Source organism: Talpa occidentalis, unplaced genomic scaffold (genome assembly GCF_014898055.3).
Source record: "Talpa occidentalis isolate TD23 unplaced genomic scaffold, MPIMG_talOcc4v2.1 talOcc4.10, whole genome shotgun sequence".
NCBI lineage: Eukaryota > Metazoa > Chordata > Mammalia > Eulipotyphla > Talpidae > Talpa > Talpa occidentalis.
In genome coordinates this window covers 91,133,399-91,151,740 of record NW_023600993.1, presented here as the reverse complement: position 1 = coordinate 91,151,740, position 18,342 = coordinate 91,133,399, and the positions used below count along the sequence as shown (strand labels likewise).

Below are 18,342 nucleotides of genomic sequence, written 5' to 3'. Positions count from 1 at the left end.
TGGAGCATGGACGTTCAATGAAATGCTATCTGCCAGCTAAAAGGAACATATGAGACCCATAACATAAACAGAGAGATCGCTTGTATGATAAGCACATTGAAGGAGACTGTGCAGAATGATTCCACTTATTGACAACTGTGCACACAAAATATTACATGACTGACACTCACATGTACAAACACCAAAATTATAAAGAGGGGAGTTGTGAATCAAGTAAAAATGATGACAGGAAATTTTAGCTTTATCTGTACAGTTCCTTTTTTTTTCTTTTAGAAGAATGTTCTTACAGTTAGTTGTATCTCTAAAAAATTAACTTTGGGGAAAGATGAGAATTTCCCCAAGTATGCTATTCCTTCAGCCACTTAATAAACATCTTTGCACATCGGCAATAAACCTAGACCTGGTAGGGATGCAGAGATGCAATCCCTGGGGCCACCTACGGCACATGGTTGCAATATTGACAAACTAGGCAAGTAGGATTAAGACAGGAAGGAAGCAAATTAAAGTGCCTTGGGAATTCAAGGGCAGAAAATTACATTCAGCTAGGCAAGGGAGTGATGGAATAGACAGCAGAATGACAGGAAAGCAATGCTCTCGGGGCAGCAAGAGGGCTGTGGTCCCACATGGCCAGCAGATGGCGCCAGAGGACACGGTTGAATCCAGTCCTGTCTCCACCTCTCACAGCTGCGGAGGCTTAGATGTGGCCCAAGTTGCCTCCAGGTGGCTTCTCTCTTGTCTATGAAGCAGGAGACCCTGTGCCGGTGGACAGTAAGAGCCGGCTAGGGGAGGGTGTCAGAGGTAGGAGGGGAGAGAGCAGACAAGCAAGCCAGGAGGATTTCCAGCCAGCACTGAGGCTGGGCCCTGGGTTAGCACCACTCAGTGTGGCTTCTTCATTTACTAGTTCATCCATTCAGCAAATATGTGCCAATAACCTATTACCCCAGGCTTTGTTTTAGACACTGTGACTTATATTCAATAGGGGGTGGTCAGAATAGACAAATAATAAACAGAGATAAACACATAAAATAACATCAAGGGAAGAGAGGGTCTGAAGAACAGGAGTCAGGGCAGGGAGTGGTGCTACTTAAGGTGCTCAGGGAAGTCTCTCTGGAGATGTGCCAGCTGAGTAAGGATCTGAACACAGCAAGGAAAAGGACTTGTGACTATCTGGGGGCAGATAAAGGGGACACCAGGGTCCGGGGAAGGAGGTAGAAATGGGAGCTGGGGGGCAGATCACACAGGGGGTTGGGAACGATCTTTTATCCTCAGTGTGATGTGAGTTGCTGGAAACCAGGAATGTGCAAGGCTGAATTCATATTTTTAAAAGATGCACTGGCTGCTGTGTAGAAAACAGGTTAAAAGGGACACTCGTGGAAGAAGGGACCTCGTGGGAGGCTCCTGAAGTCACCCAGGACAGAGGGGAGAGGGGCAGTGGAGGAGGAACAGGAGAGCAGATCCTGTAGGTAGAGCCAACAGGGTTGCTGCTGGCAAATCTGCTGAGCAGATGAGGGGTGTGAAAGAAAGAGTCTCTAGGGGTGACCTGGGTGTTTGCTCTGAGCCCAAGATGGTTCTGCTTCCTCAAATGGGCCAGGCAGGAATTAGGAAGGAGCAGGCCAAGAGGTCTGAGTTGGGAGGTTCGGTCCCGGGAAGACCTGGTGGTGGTGTGGGCTGGGCTCGGCTCTGGCCTGCCGGGGCCGGGGCGCTGGGGCTTTCTCCAGCCATCCTCAGGACGTTGTGGAAAAAGCAGGCAGGGCCTGCATGGCTGGAATTGTGTTGATGAGCTTTCGAGAACAAATGGCAAGAGAGTTGTGAATGCTAGAGAGACAGCGAGTGAAACAAGGATACATGATTGAAAACCCCCTCCCGGACCAACTGCCATGAGTCGGGATTGATCACAAGTGATAAAAACCTAAACCAAATTAATTAGAAAGGGGGCCCAGCAGCTGATGTAGATGCGAGGGCACTAATGCTGCCTACAAGCGGGAAGGGAGAGCCACAAAGCACTATGAGCTGGACGTAGATGAATGTGACCCCATGTGCCACATGTCAGAAGGAGGAGGTGACAAAAAGAGGTCCTGGGCTCCCATGAGACGGAGGGGAACTCCCAAGCCAACAGATCAGAACTGCACAAATACTGAGGTCACTGACACAGGATACGCCTGACATCTCGCTGCCCTAACCGAGATCCAGGTCACAACACTCCTGCGACACCAATGTGCAACCACCGCAGGAAGTGTGGGGGGCGATCAAGGCCTTGGTCTCCAGCCTCTCCAGCTACCAGTCTGGAGCGAGACAGTGACCAACCCCTTCCTTTCTTATATTAAATACACACATATAACACGAACTTGGACAGCCTGGATGCCCCCCACATCCCAGTAAGGCCACGACTCCTGCTTGTTGACGCTGGATCACCCCACACAAATCAGCCTCAACAAGCTGCCCAGCCAGTCATTAGAAGAAATCACAGCCCATGTAACTCTGTTCTGTCTGGAGGGCCATTCACCAGACAGGCAGTTTTCAGGAGCAGAATCAGCAGCCCGTCTCGCTCCGCACACCCCGGGCTCATCCTGACAGGCCCGGCTAAATGCAGGGCGGCTCCAACCACAGGTGCTTCACTCCTGCAATCGTTTGCTGGTGAGGCAGATGCCCCAAGCATCAAGTAGGAGCTAACATCCAGCAAAGACTCAAAAAGAGAGTATGCACCAAGGACCCCAGGACCCTTGAAGGAACATTTGAGGTTTTCACAAAGCCACAACCAACACCTTGCCGTCTCCCTGATGCCCACAGCCCAAGAAAGCATGCAACCAATTCTACACGAATTCAGTGCCAAGAAAGAGCTTTCCCCATTGGTAAACTTTCCAACGAGGGCAGCTATAGAGCAGGTGTTGGCATGGGTGTTGGCCTGAGCATGCCAGCGCAAGCACCCCAGAGACTCTGTGGGGTTCCCATCAATGCCAAGGCTGCTTCCAAAACTCAGTCACAGCAAGACACTCATCCTGTGTCCCTGAGACATCTATCTCTCGCCTCACTTCTGGATGGTTCTTGCTTTTATCTGCCTGGAAAAAGCAGGTTTTGTTTTGTTGCTGCAGAACCTAACTCCCCCCACGGTTATCTGACTGACAGTGCGACGGAGGCTGACTGCTCCAGCCAAATCCAGGACAGCACCTTCGGCTCCTCCCACCTCACCCCTGCCCGAGATGGCACCCTCTCCAAGCAGCACAGCTTTGCACAGCCTCACACCAGTCCTGGTAACCTCAATTTTCTCTGCAGTCTACCTCAGATGGCCGCAGGTCCCCAGATGAGGAGATTCTTGGAGGGAAACGGATAAAGTGAAATCTTACGTAAACACAAGACCAGTCCTTATCACCCGGCAGCCAGCAGGGCAGCAGTAGGTCCTTCCCCTTTATCTGCTCTCAGGCTGCACCATGTCTACTGCAAGGAGGAAATTCACACAGCCCATACATTCTGGATGGCAGAGAGGGAGGGGCACCCTCAGGTGAAACTTTTGTTTTGCATATAGAAAAAATGCATAAATCTTTAGTGTACAACCTGATGCATTTCAGCCCATGCAGCCGGCACCCAAATCAAGATCCAGGACATTCCTTTAACCCCAGACAGTCCCCCATGCTCCCTCCCCAGGCATTCCTAATGCCATAGATTTTGGTTTGCAGGTTCTTGAACTTCATATAAAAGATAATGCACAGTGGATAGCCTATGTCTGGCTTCTTTCATTCAACATCTTTTGAGGTTACCAGATGTCATTGCAGGCATCCACTCACCTTTTCTGTCGGTGTGTGGTGTTCCGTAGTATGAATGTACAACATTTTATCCATCTACTAGTGGACATTGGGGCTAATTCCAATTTTTAGCTATTGTGAACTACCAGTATGTTGCTACGAACATTCTACTGCATCTTTCAGGTAGGCAGAGGCCCTCATTTCTCTTGGGTGTGCACCCAGGAGTGGACGTGCCGGCGGGCATGAGGTCAACTCTTGTAGAAACTGCCCCTCAGCCCCCAGTGTGGCCATGCCCAGTTCCACCCCTTCCAGCAGCGGCCGCAGATTTCCCCTCACCCCCTCCACCCCAGCACCGGCCTCTTCATCAGGCAGTAAACAGAATGAGCCTGTACTGTGGAGTCAGACCTCAGTACATCCCCACCTACCCGGGTGGCACTGCTGTGTTACTTAGTTTTCGAGGTTTCATTTTCCCAAGAGAAGTCGCCTCCACAATCTGAGTTGACATGAAAACAAGGTCTTGTGCGCTGTGCCGTTATGACCTACGCGGTGCCTGGCAGGCAGTCGGCCTCTTTCTTGCTCACACCTGAAGCTCCTCAACACACAATCATCGAACCAACATTTCCGGTTCTTTCACCCTCATGGAGTCCTTTAAGATTCCCGTACCTGTGATCCGGAGAACCCACTCTTTATTTTACTGGTGTGTAATAGCAGGAGGACACGGAGCAGGATCTCTATGACCCAAGCAGACGGGGTAAAGGAGGAGAGAGTCCTGGAACCCTCACTGGCTGTTGCAGACTTTTATTGGGATTTACCAGGCACACGGCAGGCAGGGGTGCTGGGGGGCCGGGAGGCTGGCAGGCCTCCCAGGCCCCAGCAAGTCTTCACTCTTTCTGGGCGCTCCGGCATTCTCTGGTTCTCTCTGCTTCTGCTTTCTGCTCTGTTTCTGCTGGCATCCCCATAACACGCCCTTAAAAGCCCAGTCTCTCAGCCCAGGTGTATCCCATCTACGCATGCCCACACCCTACTCCAGGCGCCCGCCATCAGGCATGCATTCAGGACCATAGGGATCCATCATCAGTCCTAATAGCGGGAGGGCAGAAAAGCCTGATACTTTTTCACTTACCATACATGATGGCTTCAGCCAAAGACTGTTACAGGTGGTGCCCCCAGGACGGGGTGCTGGTGAACCCCAGGGAAAATGAGAACAAAGTATCAGTAGGAGTTGAGACTCTGATAAGAAATATAAGGGACTGCAAAAGCAGCCCCCAGGATTGAGTGTTCAGGATTCAGCATTCGGGATTACAGCATTTTCAGATCTTCATAAATCCAGGGTCAACGATTTCAGCTCCCACTACGCCAATCTTCCAGAAGGCTGTTGCAGGCCTCTGAAGGAGAGGGTGAGAAGCAGAGGGGTAGAGTCCTAACATGGTCAGTGCCCTAAACTTCGAGAAGGATCCTGAGCTCATACAGAGCTCATACCTGAGCTCATACAGAGTTAGACTGGAGGGTGGGGAGGAGGGGGCTGGATTTTCACAACTTCCTCTGCCCCCTCCACCACCCCCAACTCTACAGAACTTGAATTCTACCACTAGAAGTCTGGATTAAGAAAGTGACTAAGTGTTCTTTAAAGCCCTAAGCACATGTGTAGATGTCTCTGTATGGGTGGATGTATATGGAGGGTATGAGAGGGAGTAAATATAGGGGTATGCACAGATGGTCCCCAACTTCCGATGGTTCCACTTAGGTCTTTACAATGGTGTGAAAACTATATGTGTTCAGCAGAAACCACAGTGCCTTCCTCTCCTGGGATGCTGGGCAGTGGCAGCCTGCTGTGGCTCCAGGTAGCATTTTTGACATATTTTCAATGTAACAGTGGGATTATCAGGCACAACCAGGTCAGATCCCCTCCTTCAAAGGGGGTGTGTTAAAAAAAAAAAAAAAAAAAAAAACAGTAGTTGAGGAAGATGTGTAGATGTGTCTACAGGTGGTGTCTGTCAGTGTGTGTTCACCCAGCAAAGACAAGATGCCAGTAAGTGACAGGCTTGGAACACAGCAGGCGGGGGCCACTAGGGGAGCTCCCCTGAAAAAAACACAGAGGAATGAGCAGACTACCTTTCCAGAAGTCAAGAGAGTTACCCCAGGGCCAGACCCAGGGCTCTGTGCCCAGTGGTTAATAATTAATACACCTGAGCTTGGCATGGAGTCAGAACTGGTGTCCCCTCCCATGGAACTGCCTTCATTCCAGGGGCAGGCCCAGGTCTGGCCTGAAGGAGATGGGGCTGCTCAGCTAGGCGTCCTGATCCCTGACAGGCCTCACCAGCAGAGCCCTTCCAGAAAAGGCAGGCTTCTTCCCTGCTGGGGGCACAACCAGGTCACATGCCCTCCCTCAAAGGAGGTGTGTTAAAACACACACACACCCCACCACCACCACCCCCACACACCCCCACCCCCCCCCAACCCCGACAAAAACCAGAAAACCAAAGAGAGAAGCTGAGGAGCACAGAACGGCAAGCCTCTTTTATTATCCCAAAATGCAAAGTATTGAAGGCACTTACAATAACAAGGCAGGAAGGGAGGAGAGGCACAGGGAGGTCAGAGGTCAGAGCACAGAGGTAAATCAACAGGCCCCACCCTGGTCAAGACCTGGCATGGAGAAAAGGAAGAGCTACAGAGCCAGGTCTGAAGCAGTCAGGGTGTCTACTCTACGAACGCTAAAAACTGATTCTACAGAAGATTAGGAAATTAGGAGGACAGAGCAACAGGGGGAGGGCTGGCAGTCACGAGTTAGTGGTTCTTTAAGAAACACGCTGGGCAGTGAGGAGGCCCTCAAGGCCCCTGCTGGAAGAGGTCTCGGTACATCTCTATGAGACGGGCAGCCTCGCGCTGGCCAGAGAGCAGAGCACCATGGGTGGTGGAGTAGTACTTGCGATGTGTGGCCTCACCGGAGAACAGCACCTGCATGGGCTGGGCAGGGGACAGGGAAGTGAGGGGCAGAGCAACAGGACAAGTTAAGAGGCTACCTCTCTGCCCCGGGGCCTCCCATCCATACTACCAGTCACAGAGGAATGAGCAGGCATCTGAGATGCAGTTATTGCTGTTTTCACAGGAGGAGGAGCTGCCCATCCCACATGGTCACCTTCCCCTGCTTCTGCCCCAAACATCTGGGCCTCAGTTCTTTCTGTTCTGAGGCTTTTAGGAGTCCTAGCTTCTCAGTCTCAGAAACTCATTGTGCCTCTTGCTAGTGAACTCAGGGCAAGTGATTTAAGCTCCTAAGCCTTGATTTTCTCATCTGCAAAACAGAGTTTATACCACCTGCTTGCTAGGATGATAGTAAGGATAAATAATGTAACTAAAGCACTTAGAACCTGGAAGAACATAAGCACTCGATAAAGTTAGGCGATAATTTAACAAACCTTTATGGAGCCCCTATTAGGGTCCAGGGACTGTTCTGGGCACTTGGAAGATAAAAGGTGACCGGGCTGCTGCTTTGAGGAGCTTCCATGCTGGTGGGGAAGCCAGACACGAGACCCAATTACTAAACGGCGTCAAACGTGACGTGATGGGTATTTGGGCAAGGTGCTGAGAGCCCAGAAGAGGCCCACTGTCAGGAGGGTCGCACAAAGCTTCCCAAAGGACAGGACCTGTGGACTACTTCTTGGAAGAGTCTAGGTAAATAAACAGGCAAAGGATGCTTCAAGAAGAAAAAGTAGGGGGCAAAACTGCACCAAAGCAGGTCTTGTTTAAGGGAGAGTGAGAATTTTGACACAGCCAGAGCTCCACCTTGAGAAAGCAGGCTGCCTAGAGGGGTTCCAGGCAAAGCACAAGTGCTTGCTTTCCAAGCTTGAGTTGGACTTTGCATCTCAAACTGAATGTGCAAAGCCACTATCTGGGGACCCGGGTAGAATGCAGTTGTGAATGCAGCAGGGCTGGGCATCTGCATTTCTACCACATGCCCGGGTGATGCTGGGACTTCTAGTCACAGAAACCCCCACCCCCCACTCTGAGTCTTGAGGCTTGAACCCACCAGCAATGAGTTGGTTAAGCCGAAAGGGGGTGTATTGTGGTAGAGGGCAAGCTGCCTCCTCCCACACCCATTCTCCTATTTCTCCTCAGTGACAAAGGCCTGATTTTTAGCTGGGTCCATTGCCATCCAGAATTAAAATGACGTATCTCAGCCTCACCAGCCACTGGCATGGGTCATGTGACTACATTCTGGCCAAACAGCTTCAAAAGCACTTCAAGTGCACTGTTGCTTAAAGATGCTGACAGCCCTCTGCCTGTCCATCTGCCTGCCCTATCCTTGCAGCCTAAGATGCAGATGTGAGAGCAGGAGCCCCTGCAGCCCTTTTGGGCCACAGGTGGCTTTGACAATAGAAGGCAGATGCTAACGATACCTATTACCTACCTCCAGTTTTCCTTTTGTGTGATAGACGGACACAACCATCTTGTTTAAGAATTTATTTTTGTTTCATTTTGCTGTTTGCTATAGGCACTAGTCCTAACTGATGCAGGTGACAAGAGGTTTGCTTTGCAGGAGTATGACTTTGGTGGCAGGGAGGGCCTTCTCTGCTCTCCCCTGAGCACAGCACAAAGGCTGAGGCTTGATGAGTCTATGTTTCTCTCAGATTTATTATTTTCTTTCCAACTCCATGGTTGATATAATTTGAGGGGGTGATCATTATTCTCAATTTGATTTTCTAAGCCATATTGGGAAAGCTTACTCCCATTGAACCAGTGCTGTCCACTAGAACTCTGTGATGTGGGAAATTTGCTGTAACTACACAATCCACTATGGCAGCCGCTAGCCACAGGTGGCTACCCAACTTGAAATGTGGTTAGTGCTACTGAAGAGCTGAATTTCTAATTTACTCATTAAAATTTAGCAATATTGACTTAAATGAAATGCGGCTAATAGTTACCACATTGGACAGCACAGCACTAAATGACTCCTTTTTTATAACCCCAAGAAAGCCATTAACACCTAGGTTGGATTCCATCTTTTCTTCCAGATGTTAAGTGCACATTTTCTGGTTTTTCTCTTTCACCACTGGAGTTACTCCAGCCCTGTCTCACCTCAGCACCCCTTAGAGAGTACTCATTCACCCTTTCCCCCTTCAACACACACACCGAATGCCCATGCCCCCACTCACACACCCCTTCTCGCCCTGCACACCCCTCCCCTGCACACTCACCGCCGTCTTGGAGCTCTCTGTGTGTGGCAGGGGCTTGGCCAGCCTCTCCACGTCTGCCCCACTCGAGCCCACCTGCGTGTATGAGTAGGAGCCTCGGAAGTAGGGGTTGCTGCCCCAGGCTGAGCGCAGGATTCGACGAGGCTTTGGAATATTGGGGTTCCCTGTTGGGAAATCAGAAGAGCCCAAGGGAGATGGGATAAGAAATGGCCACATGCAGAAGACCCCCCTGAACAGACAGCTCCCACTCCACCTCCGGGGCTCCAAGGGGGGCTCGGCTGCCAAAGGCAGGTATGGAGGGTGCAAGGTGGAGGGGAGGATGGGGAGCCTGGGGTCAAGGTGTGTACCCTTCAACCCTTCAACGTTTCCTTGTGACCCCGCACCCCAACAAAACACTTCATCTCCCTGAGCCTTAATTCCCCTATCTGAAAACACACTCCAGGTAATCACGTCTCCCCCTCCAACTTCAGGGGTGCTTCTGAGGTTCCTCAGGGACAGCGGAGGAAAGGTGTTCAACTAAGAGAATCAGTAAAGACAGGCTCGTCTCTTAGCAAGATCAGATGAGTAGGAAATGGGTGGTCTGAGGTTTTGCAAGGATACCTCAGTTTACCATTCAGGACCTAGAAAGAGAAGGACACGGTGCCTCTGGTTCAGAGTATTTCAAGCTCCAAACAGGGAGCAGGCCCACGACTTGGGAGCCAGAGACTGAAACATGGTGCCCAGATTCTCCCAGGGGACACCCCAGCTTCTCATTCTGGAGGGGAGGAAGGCAACCACCCAGCTCGGGAGCGTCTGGAGGTCTGGAGGGTGTGGGGGACCCCCTGGAACGCACCAGTGAATTGCCGCAGCATCTCGGTGCAGATCTCGGCCACCGCCTCGTCGTCACACCGCTCCATGACGAGGGCCTCCTCCCCACAGATCCAGCCGCTCAGCACGTGGCCGTAGCGCTCGGGCGGGTAGAGGACATCGAAGCCACAGATCTTGCGGTACCAGAGCTCAGGCGGGTAGGTGAGGGTGCGGCTCTCCGCCTCGTCCTCCCACACAAACTGTAGGCTGTTGCACTCGGGACCCCAGAAGGGTTCCTCAAATTCAAGGAAGATTTTGTCGGTGGTGCCAATCCCCAGGCGGTGGATGGCAGCCACCTTCTCGGCGGGCAGGCCAGGCCGGAAGAAGCTGGCATGCTGCCTCTTGAGCACGCCCAGCGACACGGTCACGATCACGTGGTCAGCCGGGATCACCTCGCAGTCCTCGCACTCCACCATCACCGGCCACTGCGCCTCCTCATCCTCCCCGTCCCCCCGGGGCTCCTCTCCACCTTGGCTGCCCTCCCCGGAGTTGTGATTGTGGTCACTTTCACCCCGAGGCTCAATCTCGGGACCCCGGGGGCGGGCAGAGGCCTGGTCCCAGTGAACACAGCGGACAGGTTTCCCCAGCTGGATGACATGGGCTGGGATGCCCTCCGCCAGCAGCTCCACAACCTTCATGAAGCCCGAGGGGATGATGTGGTGGGCGCCTGGGATCTCCGTCCACTCCCCAAAGGCGCTCAGGGACACCTCATCCATGCTGTGTGAGCTACTCTCACAGCTCTCCACCTGTGAGAGTGTCAGGAGAGAAGGCAGGTGAGCACCAAGACTGAGCAGGAACAGAGGACAGCCTCAGAGCAGTGCCACCTTCCTCAGACCCAGATCCCCAGAATCTGTGGTCCTGGCATCTGCACTCAGCAAAGCTCCCAGACAGCAAAGATACCTTCAGGTACTGCTGGATCATGGCGAGCTTCAGGCGCTTGGTGGCCTCCGGCTCATCAGGGTCATTCCTGATGCGGTTGCGCACCTCCTCCCGGGTGAACACCCCCACGCTGTTCTGACTCTCAGCATTGACTGGTTTACCATGCCGGAAGAACTCCTGGGTCAAGTTATAGACCTGCCAGAGAGAGTCCAGAAGACTGAAAATACTCTCCCTCATCCCACCTCCATCTCAGACCAAAGGGCCCAACTCAAAAGTCACCACCTCCCAGGTATCCCCTGATGTGCTGAGCCCAAGCTCTCTGCCTCGGTGAATCATGTGCTGCACAGGGCTACACGGTGGCTGTACCAACAGGGTCAAGGTCAAGGTTTATAGATGGTAAGCAGCCAAAGGCCCCCTGAGCCAGTGAGAGAGCTTGCATGGGCCCCAGAGACTCTTTTGCTAAGTGCTTACTTTGAACAAAGTGACATGTTTGATGCCTGCAGTCTGGGAACAGGACACCACTGCGTATGTCTGCTTCACTCGCTCCCAAGAGAGCAAGCTGGAGTGGTGGCCTGGCCGGTGTTGGCTGGAACAGGTGAAATCTTATTTCCCAGGAGACCCTCTCTGGCCCTGCTCATGTCCACACAGAGCACCTCCCTTGACTGCAAATCTCAGACACATGCAAGGAAGATAGCCACAGTGGGGCAGAGCATCGGGAGGGGAGGACCCAGTGTGCCAAGGAACGGGGATGCACTTCATTGGCAAACTGCAAGAACTTCAAACTGCATCTCATTGATAGGAAGGTCCCCTGGAGTGGGGTCCTGATGCCCATCCTGTCTGCCTGGTTCCTAACCTCCCACCAAACTCTGGGCACATCTCCCTGAGCAAAGTAAGCCAGGCCTGAGTCAGTCATGGGATCCCCAAAAGGCAAGGTCTGAACCCCAACATTTAATTAACATTTAGTGGGCTCTGTGCCAGACATAGGTTGTAATGGTAAGAGAGACAGTCCTGAGCCCTGCCTTCACTCAGTTGGGGAGACATCGTAACTGGACTGTTTCTATATATGTGCTGTGATGGGAAAGAATCCAGGAGGTGGGAGATCTACTCGAACAACCTTGGGAATCAGGCAACAGTCAGGCTAACAGAGGGGACAAGACATGTATTGTAGGCAAAAGGAACAGGAGACTCAAAGATGAGGAAGAAGGAGACAGAATGCCAGCTGCAATCACAGCGGCTCAGTCTTGCTGAAGTGGGCAGCACAGAGGGGGAACTGCAAGAGGCGACCATGGAAAGCAGGCAGGGGCCAGGGTGCAAAGGACTAAGAATCATGCCAAGGACTCTGGATGTATCCAAGGCGCTGGCATCACTGAAGGGTTGTGAACACAATCACATACCCACTCTCCCTCCAGGACACTGGAAAATATGGGTTCCTTGGCCACATATCCATGGTCAGTGCCAATTACTAGTCTGTGTCCCTTCTTAAGACGAAGTTGGATTTGCTTTGCACATATTTGGGGGAATCATGTCTGTCCTGTTACCCCGCCCTGGGACCAGCCCCAATGCTGCAGAGAAGTGGAAGGAAGGTGGTCCTACCCACTTTCACCATTTCACTCAAGGGAGAGGCTGCTGCATGAGACAGAAACATGAATTACACATGTCTCTGAAGTATAAGATACAAAGAAGAAAATAAGTTAAATTATTCATTTTTCCTCCCTACAGTCACAAGATGCTGAGGGTTTGGCCTAAACTAGAGTTCCTCAGCATTTTCCTCACCCAGTAGCACTGCCAAGGAGTCAGGCTTTCAGCTCACTGCCTCTCCTCCTCCCTTTTTGCCTTGGGTGATAAGACATGGTAGCCAGTCCCTAACTAATGTTGACTAGAGGCCAAAATGCCCAGCTGAGGAGTAGCAAACGTTGACCTGGGCAGCATGGAGAGAGAAAGGTGTGAGTTTATGTGAGTCGTCCATCTAGGTGAGTTTTTGTGTCAACCACCAGCCAGAACAGCCCTATGGATCTGTCCCATGGGTACAGTCTCCTGTCCTGGGTTGAGTGACCTCCTCCCAAGGTAACCCAAGGGAAATAGGGCAGTCTTGTAACAGCAAATAGTACTCACCCCAATTCTCATTAAGTGCTTTTCACTGGGATCTCACTTAATTCCCAAGACACTAAAAAGTAGGTGTAACAATGTCCCACTTTACAGATGATGAAAGCAAGATCAGAGAGATTCAAAGCCTTGCTCAAGATTATACAACTAATAATAGTAGAACAGGCACTTAAATCAAAGTTGTCCCTAGAGGCTAAGCTCTATATGATGCTATTGTACATGCACTTTTATTTGTTATCAAAAATATTCAAATAAGTAGCACTTCAAAGTCATCTCTGGAGCGAGGATGCCTATTTTTTCTGAAGTCACCCTCAGGCAGGGCTTCAGACTAGTTAAGAGTCAAGCAAGGAAACCTATTTTTTTACCTCATGGCTAACACCTCCTCCCTGTGACCCAAAGTATCACCACCCAGACTGATAACCTGCCTTTATCCACTCTACTTTCCATCAATCACACTCTTGACTTTCAAAATCAAACCCACAAGCAAACCCACGTTGATGACGATCTATTTTTAAGGGTATTTAAAAGAACAAGCAAGCCATAGACTCTGAGTCATTCTCAAGAGGCATCCATGCTTGAAGCACTCATTCCAGGAACAGGGACATGACTCCCAGTAGACCAGGAAGGTCTAGTTTAAAGAACACTCGTTCTTATCTGCTCATTAACAATTCAGCCTCTGTCCATGAGTGAGAACACACTGTACCACAGAACGCAGACAATACACCTATGCACGCAGACAAGAGGCAGAAGGTGCTGCCCTCCACTGAACAGGGATTACCCCAAAGCAGGGGTCATTTCTCCTTGCCCACACCCAAGGGATGAAGAAAATGTACAACAGGCCAAGCCAACAAGTATGGAGGGTGCTGAAGCTACCAGTAGGCGGGGCCTACAAGCTTGTTCAGTGCAATTCACAGCACCACCGAAAGACACTGTAAATATTAACTTTTTTTCATAAACCTGAATAAGACAAGGCTGTGTGTCACTGCCATCCAGAACTGTACTGAAGATGCCAGCCAGTGTAATAAAGCAAGAAAAGGAAATGAATGGTCAGAGGCTGTGCTGTACAATAAAGTAGCCACTAGACATCTGTAGCAAATGAAATTAAAATTAAATTAGGTATTTAGTTCCTTGGTTTCATTAGCTACATTTAAGTGCTCAAGAGCCACACGTCGGGCCTCCCCGGTGGCGCAGCGATTGAGCGCTGGGTTGCGAAGCTGCCCGTGGCCTCTGCAGCGCCGGTTCGATCCCCGGCTGCTCCCTGGCCACCGGAGGAGGGTCCCACATGGCGTGCAGACCTCTCCTGCCGCCCGCTGCTCCCCTCAGCAGTGTACTTCGGTCCTTCTGCCTGCTCTGCTCCCCGCTCTGGCTCTGGTGAATTCTCTCACCCTCCCGCACTTCTGACTGTACCCAGTGCATGTATAAACAAAAAACAAACAAACAAACAAATAAATAAAACATGCCTCTATAATAAATAAATAAATAAATAAATAAATAAATAAATAAGAGCTACACGTGGCTAGTGATTACTAGACTAGAGAGTGCCAGACTAAAACATGCCCATCATCATGGAAAGTGCTATTGGACAACACTGGTCTGAGGATTAAAAAGAAAAATCAAAATGCTCATTTTTTTGTCTATGATTATACTTAAAATTCCAAAATATTAGTCCCTAGGTTATACAATTAATATGTTAACAGATATATTATTAGAATTAAAATAATGTAGCAAGGTAACTAAAAATATGTAAAAATCTGCTGTCTTTCTATACACCAGAAACAATTAGAAAATAAGGGGTTTTTTAGGTAGCATCTACAAGAATATCCAAAAACAATAAGGATGATCACTACCCCCAAGTACTTAGTAATAAATTGAATAAAAGATGTTTAAAGTCTTTCTGCAGAATATTTAAGTATGTGTATCAATTATCTCTTACCCAGGACTTCTCCACTCATCATCTTCATTCTATCCTCAGGTTGTCCTGTTCCTCCAAATGCAGGGCCCACAGAGTGTACCAAGACATGACCAGGTTCATGGAAGACCCTGGCAGACCACCCAACTCCCCCACACGCCAGGGCATCCCTGCCACCCACACCCTGGGCCAGCTGCACTGCTGACACCACACCTCGTTGTATAAATCGCTGAATTCCTCAACCACGTCCTTGGGGATCCTGCGGCCACGGTTGGTAAGGTAACAGGCCACGCCATTCTTGGAGTAGAGGCTGATGCGGCCCACACTGCGCTCCCCGTCAGTTGTCTCTTCCAAGAGGCCATTGGCTTCTGCTAGATGATAGATGGGGTTCCCGTGGGAGCCATGGATCCAGGTGGCTCCCAGCTCAAAGGTGGCGTGTCCTGATGGGGACAACAACAGGCCCTTAGAGGGGCAAGGACTTCTTCAGAGAAAGCCAAAATGCTGCCCCCCCTCCATCCTCCAAGAAGATCCTTCCACTCCATAACAGCACAGGACAGGAATTAGGGTCCCTCTGGCAAAACCAAAATCCTTAGTAAAAAGTTCCCAGGGAAACCAGATGTGGCACAAAGTGAATTCCACTTTACAACTATGATGACTGCGCCCAGAATGCCTCTATGATTGCCCCAGAGTCACCTCACTGAATATCTTTTTCTAAGATAGCACCAGACACCAAACCCTCCTTCCTCATAGATGCTTCTCCCTCAGGAAACATTCTGGGGATACCTAAGGATCCCAGTGAGGGAGTGAGGCTACCTGGAATACCCAGCTAGTGACCCAGGAGGAACCCCACCCTCCAGACCCAAGGTCCCCATCTAGCCATCTTCCAGTTCCTCAACATCCCTGTAGCTCCAGCATCAAAGTCCCCTTCCAGACAGAACGTAGCACACCCCCCACCCCCAAACTCAATCTCAATTTCAGAGCCTAGGCCTCAAGAGGCCTCATGGCTTCCTCTCCCACCCCCTTAAAATGTCCCTATAGAGAGAAACCTAGGCTTATCCTGATGGAGAAACAATGTCCAGTCAGCATCCAGTGCCAGCCTCGGCCACACGACCAGGCACTCAGACAAACCAGCCCCAGGCAAGCCTTCCTGCAGGGTCCGCCTCATCTTGCTCACATCTTGCTTCTTGGGTATTTCCTCTCCTCCTTCTCACTACCTACCCAACACCGCCATCACCTGAGGCCCACCCAAGCTCCCTCCCCCAGGAAGGCATCTTCAGCCTCACAACCTTGCACCAGCACTTCCCTGCCTGGCACGTCTCAGCTATCACTGAGACTCGGCCATTCGTCCTCTCGTCCTCTGCTGCTATGTCAGCCCTTGACTGTCATATCAAGACCTGAGACCCACAAAAGGAGCCCCCACGCCCCTCAGGCTCCCAGCCTGCCAATCAGATGTCAAGCGGAGTGCAGAGCTTCAGCTGACTGTTCCCAAGTTGGGCAGCACACAGCCCTGTGTGCCAAAGCAAAACCAGCGCAGCATCATGCACACCCTCCTGCAAGTGCCGAAGGGAAGGCTTTTCCTGTGATCAAGCTGTGAGAGGAGGAAGAAGGTCCCCAAGTGTCCTCAGCCTCTGCTTGTTCTAAACCTCACCGCCTGCATCTCTGAGCCAGCTTCCTGACCCTTACAAGTGGGCACCCAGAATGACTTGGCCTTAATACCCGATGTGGGGACAGACACAAAATCCTCTGAAGGATCGATAGCCTCCACACTCCAAGCCACTGGTATCATCCCATTGGGCCACTTTAATGATCCTTGCTTCATGGTTACATCCCCTGGCTGGGAAGCCCTGACCTCCAGCTGCGTTTCAAGCATTTCCCCATTCTCAATGACCCCTGGAAAAATCTACACACTCCCTGGAGAAAGTCTCTGCTTTCTCCCTAGTCCTCTTTATTCTGCAACCTAGACTGACCCTCTCCCCAGACAATCCTAAGAACTGCCTATCACTCCAAAGGAGGCATAAAATCCCCTTCTACCTCTGTGGCCCTGAGTGCCTATTGTCCCAGGGCTGAATCATCTACTAATCCACACTCAAAAATTAATGACTAATAGAAACTTGCAGAATTCCCCTTCTCATAAGACGGAAACTGCCAAGAAAGTTCGATTCTGGGTGTCCACTTCCTCTTAAACACTTTAAACCCCAGGTCATCTCCCCAAATGGAGGCAAGAGCCCCAAGCTGCCCACTTCAGAGGGCTGCTGAAAGGGGCAAAGGAAGCTTCTGGGAAACACCAGCAGCATGTATGGTGGACTACTCACCCCAGGGAAGAAGCAGGAGGGGCCAGGGTGTTGGGGGCCGAGCAGGGACAGAAAGAAGCACTCACCGAGTTTCACGCTCTGCACTCGGCCTCCGATGCGGCTAGAAGCCTCGAGAACAGTGACATCCGTGAAGCCCTGCTCCAGAAGCGCTTTGGCTGCAGCCAGGCCAGCCAAGCCGGCGCCGATCACTACCACACGAGGCTGTCCCCTTCTCCGAAGGCCACGACTGAGAGGGTCATCCGCACTGTCGCCACTGGATTCACAACTTTGCATACCGTCCGCACTCGCCTCCTAGGAACCTGCGGGTGGGGGTGTCACAGCTCACCTCTCTGCAGTCACATGCCACCTGCTCCAAGGGCCACTCATGGCCCCTGCCCCCAAGGGGCGACTTCAAGCCCTCCCCTTCCCCCCCCCCCCAAGGATCTGGACCAGAAAAGCCATCCCCAGCAGATGTGGAGAGGGAGGGAGAAACAGAGGGGAGACACAAAGGGAGGCTGCACTGAGGGAGTAAGGTCTCCCACCAGTAAGCAGGAGACCTGGGAGCCCCTGAAATCCATCAACCACACCCCACCGGCTAGGCATTATCCCTTTCCCCAGGCTGAGACAAGGGCCTGCCAGCAAGGGGATGTCTGAGAAGGCCAGTCAGGAGTAACTGACCCAGGTGCTGCTGACCAGGAAGATCACTGGGGTCCACCTCACGCTGACCCCAGGATGCTCACACTGACCTCAGAATGCTCATATGAACCTCAGGATGATCACACGGACCCCAGGATGCTCACAGAACCCCAGGATGCTCACAGGCCTCGAGATGCCCACAACCCCAGTATCCACACACGCAGCAATGGCTCCCTGCTCTCCCTCCCGTGCCCAGCGCATCCCTTCCCTCTCTCCCTTGCCCTTCTCTTCTCCTCAGACTTTCTGTCAGTCTTTGCAGCCTCAATGAGGTGGCAATTTGGTGGGCAGGACATGGTCCCGCCCGTCCCCCCCAAAAGTGCCACGAGGCTGGCATAGACAAGCCTCTGCTATTCCGGGTAGGTCTCTGGTGGTTTTCCCCCAAACACCCAGCCTCTCAGTCACCACAAAGCAGCAAGGAGCTCAGGAAACAGTGGACCGTGAGTGCCCGTGGCACCAGAGCCAGACATCAAATTGACAGTTACACTAAGCCAGCTCGCTCAGCGACGCCAGGCTAGGGAGATGATGGCCAGGAGGGCACGAGGGTCCCTGAACCTGACCTAAGGGCTGGGATAGCCTACCCTTCTACTCCGAGTGGTCATGAGAGTCTGAAGGTATCTGTGGGCCATCCTGGGGGGCCACTTACTCTGATCCTGTCCCTGTTCCCTCCCTGACCCAAGCTGCCTTGCTGAGGT

General features: G+C 51.6%; 1 protein-coding gene across 8 annotated transcripts in view; it reads right to left on the bottom strand.

Moving 5' to 3' along the window:
- Nucleotides 1-6,243: 6,243 nt before the first annotated feature.
- Nucleotides 6,244-18,342, bottom strand: part of SMOX (spermine oxidase) — a 40,660-nt gene continuing 28,561 nt past the window's right edge. For 6 of the 8 annotated variants that reach the window (XM_054697600.1, XM_037498570.2, XM_037498586.2 and 3 more), the window contains 7 exons: nt 17,041-17,274; nt 14,877-15,103; nt 10,673-10,846; nt 9,759-10,518; nt 8,930-9,090; nt 7,151-7,240; nt 6,244-6,701 (listed from right to left, as the gene is read on the bottom strand). In XM_054697600.1, coding sequence (XP_054553575.1) covers nt 6,564-6,701; nt 7,151-7,240; nt 8,930-9,090; nt 9,759-10,518; nt 10,673-10,846; nt 14,877-15,103; nt 17,041-17,248 — 1,758 coding nt within the window. In that variant the 5' untranslated portion in view covers nt 17,249-17,274 and the 3' untranslated portion in view covers nt 6,244-6,563. The remainder of the gene's footprint in view (nt 6,702-7,150; nt 7,241-8,929; nt 9,091-9,758; nt 10,519-10,672; nt 10,847-14,876; nt 15,104-17,040; nt 17,275-18,342) is intronic. The other 2 variants (XM_037498622.1, XM_037498632.2) reach the window with 2 other exon arrangements.